The sequence below is a fragment of the Sinocyclocheilus grahami genome, unplaced genomic scaffold (genome assembly GCF_001515645.1).
Source record: "Sinocyclocheilus grahami isolate Dianchi unplaced genomic scaffold, SAMN03320097.WGS_v1.1 scaffold193.1, whole genome shotgun sequence".
Taxonomy (NCBI): domain Eukaryota; kingdom Metazoa; phylum Chordata; class Actinopteri; order Cypriniformes; family Cyprinidae; genus Sinocyclocheilus; species Sinocyclocheilus grahami.
This window is the reverse complement of record NW_015505372.1, coordinates 354,691-362,629: the sequence shown is the minus strand read 5'-3', so window position 1 is coordinate 362,629 and position 7,939 is coordinate 354,691. Positions and strand designations below refer to the sequence as shown.

At 34.4% G+C, this 7,939-nt stretch overlaps 1 protein-coding gene across 2 annotated transcripts in view; it reads left to right on the top strand.

The window, feature by feature from the left end:
• The window catches only part of gpx3 (glutathione peroxidase 3), a 6,493-nt gene extending 32 nt beyond the window's left edge, over positions 1–6,461 (top strand). Inside the window, exons 1-6 of one of the 2 annotated variants that reach the window (XM_016285151.1) lie at positions 709–761; positions 963–1,106; positions 2,722–2,872; positions 3,050–3,167; positions 4,338–4,437; positions 5,360–6,461. In XM_016285151.1, coding sequence (XP_016140637.1) covers positions 735–761; positions 963–1,106; positions 2,722–2,872; positions 3,050–3,167; positions 4,338–4,437; positions 5,360–5,575 — 756 coding nt within the window. In that variant the 5' untranslated portion in view covers positions 709–734 and the 3' untranslated portion in view covers positions 5,576–6,461. Of the gene's footprint in view, positions 1–708; positions 762–962; positions 1,107–2,721; positions 2,873–3,049; positions 3,168–4,337; positions 4,438–5,359 lie in introns of those variants that run through there. The other variant, XM_016285152.1, reaches the window with a different exon arrangement.
• Positions 6,462–7,939: the final 1,478 nt, after the last annotated feature.

Here is a 7,939-nt window from a genome sequence, read left to right as displayed (position 1 = left end):
AGATTGAGTTCGTTACTATAACAACAGTAGATCAAACAATCATTGGAAAAAATAATAAAAAAAAAAACTTTGTCGAGATAACCAGAAAATTAAGTCGTTATAACGAGAAAACAACTCTCGTTATGTCGATATAACGAGAAAATAAGTCGTTATAACGAGAAAACAAGAAGGAAAAAAAAATAATGCATGGCCACTTAGAACTTCCGTAACAAAGACTATTCTGGGAAAAAAAATAACTCAGACATTGCTAGAAATTTCACAATCAATTACTAAGAATCAGCAAGTAACACATTGTATTAAACAATCTTTGATTCTTTGAAGCGACAGCTGAAAACTCATCTCTTTCAACGTTACTTGACTTCATCCTAAATTAAAAAAAAAAAAAAAAAACTTTGTCTTTCTCTTTTTTTATTCCTTCCCTTTCTAGCTTGTACTTATTTGAGCACTGCCTAAAACTTGCATTACAAGCACTTCTTGTGTCTGTTTGCCTCTTTAAGAAGAATGGCTTTATGTATTCCCCAATTGCAAGTAGCTTTGGATAAAAGCGTCTGCAAAATGACTAAATGTAAATGTAAACATTTTTAAAGGTGAAAGGTCATTTTTTCAGTGAGTTTTACAGTTATTGCTCAAGTTGTTTGAATGCATGTGAAAGGACTTCCTGCACTTTTTGTGATATCAGTGTTGCAAACCAGATGTTGAAAGACTAGTGACAAAAATAACTCTACTGTTTCACCATGCACCATCAAGCCAACAACATATTGGTGGGTTTTTAGCATCACATTACAATAATTATTTTAATCAAATGACAAATACATTCATTTCGAACTAGATTGCAACAAACTCTTAGCTTAGAGCTGTAATAAACAGGCCATGGCTGTATTCATATGTCAATATGTGGGATGATGAGGCTGGATATTATTGGCTAGTCTGCGTCACTCTCCTCCAGTGTTTTTCGTCTCCAGCTCAGCCACGCTTCATTCAGACGACACACAGACACCCTGCAGGGGCCACACGTCACCCTCATGGGGAACCAGAAGAATCCCTGGATCTCTGCTCTGGTCTTGGTGGGTCTTCTACATAAAGTTAGTGGACTATCCAATACCCAGGTAAGATGTTAAGACATATACTTACTATACCGTTTTTGTCTTGGTTTTGGTAATACTGGATTGCTCATTTGGATAAAACTAGGAAAAAGGATAACAATGCACATTTTTTTATTTATGTAAAGTAAAGGCATTGCTTGTTATTAAAGCAATAGGCTGAGTAAACAACATCCAAGTATTTGTGTGTTACATTGAAGCTTAAAAGTAAATACTGGAACAGATTGGTATGAAATATCAAATGATCTCATATAATCTCTGTACTAAAGCATGTTTTTAACACAATGCTGTAAGGATGTTGAGGTTATAGCATAAATCAGTGTGATTTGATCGTGCGCACTGTTTTCACCATGCAGTAGCAGGTGCAGTGGGTTGCCACAGTAACTGAGGCAGAAAATAATTAAATAAATGGAGGGAAAAATATAAGAATCATGTTCAGTACTTAAGTCCAGGGTTATATATATATAGTAAAATAACAGAATGTTTTGTAACCGCTTTTTGTTTTTAAGCACTTCAAATACCAAACAGCAAAAGTCAAATAAAGGTAAATATTTACTTTACCTGGTCAGGGTATTATACCTCCACTACTACAGCTTCAAGGTGATATAACCCTAAAACATTTCTATTCTGAGAAACAGAACTGTTATATGATCATAAGAATTACGATGACATGATATTACAGTTTTGTTCATTTTTTTACTCGCATATTAGTCACATCCAGTTTTCTTGAAAATGAGCTGGTTCAATGATAAAGAGTGTGCCTGGGGTTTCACAGTTTTGAGTGAGAATACAAAGGTCACTGCAATGTTTAAATAATCCTTTTACACTTCAAAAACCAAACAGCAAAAGTCAAGGAAAGGTAAACATTTACTTTGCCTGGTCAGGGTAACTCCACTACTACAGCTTCAAGGTGATATAACCCTAAAACATTTCTATTCTGAGAAACAGAACTGTTATATGATCATAAGAATTACGATGACATGATATTACAGTTTTGTTCATTTTTTTACTCGCATATTAGTCAGATCCAGTTTTCTTGAAAATGAGCTGGTTCAATGATAAAGAGTGTGCCTGGGGTTTCACAGTTTTGAGTGAGAATACAAAGGTCACTGCAATGTTTAAATAATCCTTTTCTTTCATGTTTATACCGGTCAAAAGTTTAAGTTTGGGAGAATTTCTTTGAAATGTTTTTGAAAAAAGTCTCTTATGCTTGCCAAGGCTGCTTATTTGATGAATAATAATGGTAATATTGTGAAATATTATTACAATTTAAAATAACTGTTTTCTGTTTTAATATGTTTTTCATATTTTATTATTCATTATTCCAATCTTCAATGTCATGTGATTCTTCAGAAAACATTCTAATATGCTGCTTAATATTTTTGTGAAAACCGTGATGCATTTTTTCAGGATCCTTTGAGAAATAGGAAGTTCTAAATAACAATTTATTTGAAATAAAAGTATTTTGTAACATTGTAAACATCTGATCAACTTTATGCGCCCTTGCTGAAAAAAAAAGTATATCGTACCGACCCAAACATTTTGAATGGTATTTTTTCATGTTTCTCCTCTTTGTAATTGTGGTACAGAGCCAGCGTTATTTTATGTTTGTCTGTCTCAGGTCTGCAACACAGCTGTAAGTGACACTATACACAACTATGGTGTGAAAACCCTAAATGGGACCCAGTTCATGCCATTCTCCCATTATGCTGGAAGGCATGTCCTCATTGTCAATGTGGCCACCTACTGAGGACTCACCTTCCAGTATGTGGGTAAGTGTGCACATTATTTCACTTAACACAAATATTAGTATATACAAACATTACTTATGTTTGCAAATTTATATGTGCAAATATATATTTCACTCCTCATGACAACAAAGCTTGAAGAGCAAATATGAAACCTGTTCATGATAACTGTATTGACTATGAGTTTTATATGCTATTTAGAATTGAATGCACTGCAACAGGAGCTCCGAGATGTTGGATTCACTATCCTTGGGATTCCATGCAACCAATTTGGGATGCAAGAGCCTGGAAAAAATAATGAAATTCTTTCTGCATTAAAGTGAGTTCATGTTACTCTTTGAAAATAGAGACTCAGGTCTGCAACACAGCTGTAAGTGACACTATACACAACTATGGTGTGAAAACCCTAAATGGGACCCAGTTCATGCCATTCTCCCATTATGCTGGAAGGCATGTCCTCATTGTCAATGTGGCCACCTACTGAGGACTCACCTTCCAGTATGTGGGTAAGTGTGCACATTATTTCACTTAACACAAATATTAGTATATACAAACATTACTTATGTTTGCAAATTTATATGTGCAAATATATATTTCACTCCTCATGACAACAAAGCTTGAAGAGCAAATATGAAACCTGTTCATGAGAACTGTATTGACTATGAGTTTTATATGCTATTTAGAATTGAATGCACTGCAACAGGAGCTCCGAGATGTTGGATTCACTATCCTCGGGATTCCATGCAACCAATTTGGGATGCAAGAGCCTGGAAAAAATAATGAAATTCTTTCTGCATTAAAGTGAGTTCATGTTACTCTTTGAAAATAGAGATGTTTCATTGTGGTGGTGAAACCAGTGTTATTGTTTACTATTAAATAGTTTTTTAATAAGATGTATTTAGATGGAAAATGATTTGTATACATAAACTTTAATTAATTTTCATTACTAAAACTAGAAATAAATTAAAAGGTCAATAGAAATATATATAACAAATAATAAAAATGACAAAAGCACATAACAAAATGACTAAAACTTAGTTCAAGTGAGAACTGAAAATATAAAAATAAAAGCTTAAAATATGAAGAATTATAGTATATGAATAATACTAAAAACAGTGGATTAAACATGCAAGAGTGTGCCGTTTTAAAAACTTATTCTGCAAGACATCCAAAAGATAAATGACTCAACAAGTATTAATCAGAAGACACGGTCTTTAAGGAAAAAAGACTGAAAGTTTCTTTAACCTTGAGATTACTGGCCATCACTTATGAGCCAAAACTACCTGAGCATCAGACAGTGTGCAATTAGCTTGTCTTTCTCATCCATCATCCCCTTTAAATTACTGCACATATCATATATCTTGAACCTAAAGGCTCTTTTCTGGAGTAATATCTGAAGCCACTTCTCCGGCCATGACTCTTTAAAGTCTTTATTTGTTTTCCTTATAGACAGACCCATGACGAAACAGATTTCTCCTTGTCTTCACAGGTATGTCCGTCCAGGCAATGGATTTGTTCCAAATTTCCAGTTATTTGAGAAGGTGGATGTGAATGGAGTCAATGAACACACTCTTTTCACATTTTTAAAGGTTGGTCATTGCTTAATAAAGCATTTTTTTTTTAAATCTGAAATTGCTTGCAACACCTTATGCAAGAAAAGACTATTTCACGAAGAAACAAATTGTCAGTTTAAATGAAATTTAAACCTGTTAACCCATTTTGGAATAAGCTGCATAGAGGCCCCAATAAGCATGTAATTTCATTAGAATAAACTGAAATAATAGAAATCAATGAATACAATATAAAATATCAAATTACATCAAACCAATAAAACAGAATAGCTATTGTTTTATCTTAGCTTGAGAAGTGTACTTATGTTCACTTTTTGAAGTTGTAAGTAAAAAAAAAATACATTATACAAGAAAATCAGTCTTTCTACTTTAAAATGTCTATTCCATGTTAATTCCATTCTTATATGTGACCCTGGACCACAAAACCAGTCTTAAGTCACTGAGATATATTTGTAGCAATAGCCAAAAATACATCGTATGGGTCAAAATGATAGATTTTTCTTTTATGCCAAAAATCATTAGGATATTAAGTAAAGATCATGTTCCATGAAAATATTTTGTAAATTTCCTACCGTAAATATATCAAAACTTAATTTTTGATTAGTAATATGCATTGCTAAGGATTTCACATTTGGATAACTCAGATTTCAGATTTTCAAATAGTTGTATCTCAATCAAATTTTGTCCTATCCTAACAAACCATACATCAACGGAAAGCTTATTTATTCAGCTTTCAGATTATGTATAAATCTCAATTTTGAAAAATTGACACTTAAGACTGGTTTTGTGGTCACATTTTAATATTTTACAATAACACCTTTTCTCTATCTGAGATCTGTTGTGTCAAGTAAACTGCAATGGAAATGTTCCATACATGTTAAAGGTTCTTCATGGAATCATCAATGCCAATAAAGAGTGAAGGCGGCTCTTTCTCTTTCAGAATGCCTGCCCACCTGTGGGAGACAGCTTCGGTAACCCCACCAACAGATTGTTTTGGGAACCTCTCAAAATCAACGACATCAAGTGGAACTTTGAGAAGTTTCTGGTGGGTCCAGACGGCAGACCTGTAATGAGGTGGTTTCCCAGAGTGAACGTATCTGAAGTTAGGGCAGACATCTTGAAATACTTCCATCAGCTTGTTCAAAAGGCTGATTAACATTAAAACAGTGGATTTAATTGCACATTCATCTCTCTCTCTCCAGCATAAAATGTGTTCAAATAGTCAAAACAGGGTTTCTGCAGGTTTTATGAAGGGAGATTTAAGACCCTTTTAAAATCAGTTAAAGAAAATGTAAGGAATAAATTGAAGGAAAAGCAATACGTCAATATGTTCTCTAAATCTTAATGTCTAGGGAACCTCGGTATTTCTTGTTTTCCCGTGCAAATGTCTAAAGATGTCTTAAGAGTCTAAAAACAGGATGTATAGAAAAGCAAAAAGATAAATTGATTGGCTCGGAAAAATCTACTTGATTCAAGTTTTAAACAACAAAAAAAAAGTTTTCTTGATTTAAGGATGTTTAGATATTTGTATTGGGGAAAAGGACAAAAATAGTGAAGAATATGATCTTTTTTTTTCTCAAGTGCATGCAACATTTAATGCCATTATTTAATGAATTTAAGACTTTCTACGCTGATTTAAGGCCTTAATTTGTGGAACGGCGATGTAAGACTTTCTAAGACCCGCAGAAACCCCGTAAAAGCAAGATTGCATGTGGCAAAGTTAAAAAATGTAAACCTTTGTGAATTGTTGTTACAAGAATTTGAACAGTATGAAATTGAAGTCAAATGATTCCCAGACTACTCCTTCTAGAGGCTGTCAATGGGTCGGTTTGGAGACTGGCATGTTGATGACGGGAAGGCTTGAAAACAGACACTCTGTGGTGCCTGACCTGAGGTCGAGGGCCAGCGGGCAGCTCTTTAGTGCATTCAGGCTGCTCTGCTGTTGCTTTTCGATCATGTCTCATCTCCTAAACTATCCTTTGAACTTGCTGCCGCCTCTGTGGACGTTCAGTAAATAAAGACTAAAAATGCAAGAAACAAAATGTTTTCTTCTGGTTATTGCGTGTCAGGGTGATATGGTGATGCAACTTGTAGTGTAACTCTCACACAACAACATTTGGAGGTTTAGACGGTTAGAATATATTTATTATACTAATCAATTACAAAAGTTTCACATGAGGTCTGCTTTCACCCACTGGAGAAAAAGAGTCATTCCAAAAAGCACAAAACTGCCAACCAGTAATTGATGGAGACAAGTAAATAAAGCACACATCTCCGAGTGCAATCCAGCTCAAAGACATTTCAACTCGTTCGGTTCATTAAATTCAACCACATATTCATAAAATAAATGCCTGCCTATGTTTTATTTTGTACATTTACATGACAAATATCACACCATTTGACAGCAAATGAGTTGCTCGCCATTGGGAATATTTTGTGTTTTGCGTTTGGTTCAAAGCATTGGTCAGTAAGGTTGGAGACACTGCACACATGCGGAAAAACAGCCTTCATGATGGCAGATGACCGTAAAAACAGAAAGGATATGATTCTTACCCTGTTCCAAACATATTACAATGTTTTTAAGTGCGACACTGGACCCATTGTAATCAGCCATTTGGTGATTTGGTTATTTCCTCCTCATGTTCAGCCTAAATCAAAAATGAGACCAATCAAAGTGGGCTGCACTAATGTGATGCATTAACTTATTTATTCTGGCCCACTTCCTGTGCATTTGCACAAACACACAAACTCACATCCTACAGTCTTCCAGCAGCTACAATATGTAAAGGGAGACACAAAACAATACACAAAAGACAACATCACTTAAGACAATAAACCACACTCAGCTGTCAAAACAATAGATATAAATAACTTATCACTTCCATATGCACATAGGGAATAATGTTTTTGAACACTGAATCTTGAAAAATATTACACAAAACTACTGTCGCCCAGATGAAAGCCCTCCTCGATAGATTATCATTTCAATTACACTCATAAGTATCTGAAGGATCAACAAGCTATTGAAGCGCTTACTAAAGTAATCCCAGAACGTAATCGAATAGATGGAAAGGTTAACAGGTGTCATATATGGCTTCAATAAACAGTGGAGCAGATGAGCAGTCAGAGAGTAATGACACGCGCAGACGTTCAACAGTATGTGACCTCTCCCGTCATCTCAACCATGGCCAGTGAAGGAATCATCAATCAGTTCAGTCACATTCTACTGTTAGACATTTTCAAGACAATTCACCTATAGAGTTACAATTTTTAGATACACATTTTCTCTAATTGCACATACAAATGTCTTCATCAGTCTCGATCAGTACCAAAACACTAAATGTCATGTTTTCAGGCAGCTATCATTTAATTAAGTGGTGGAGATTTAACTCTATAGGTAGATTGTTATAAAAATAACGTTCAATCATATTATCCATTAAATAACTGACTTCAATTCCTGCATAGAATTATATAAAGCAGATAATTTAAACTTTAACAATCATAAAAAGGTAAAATAATA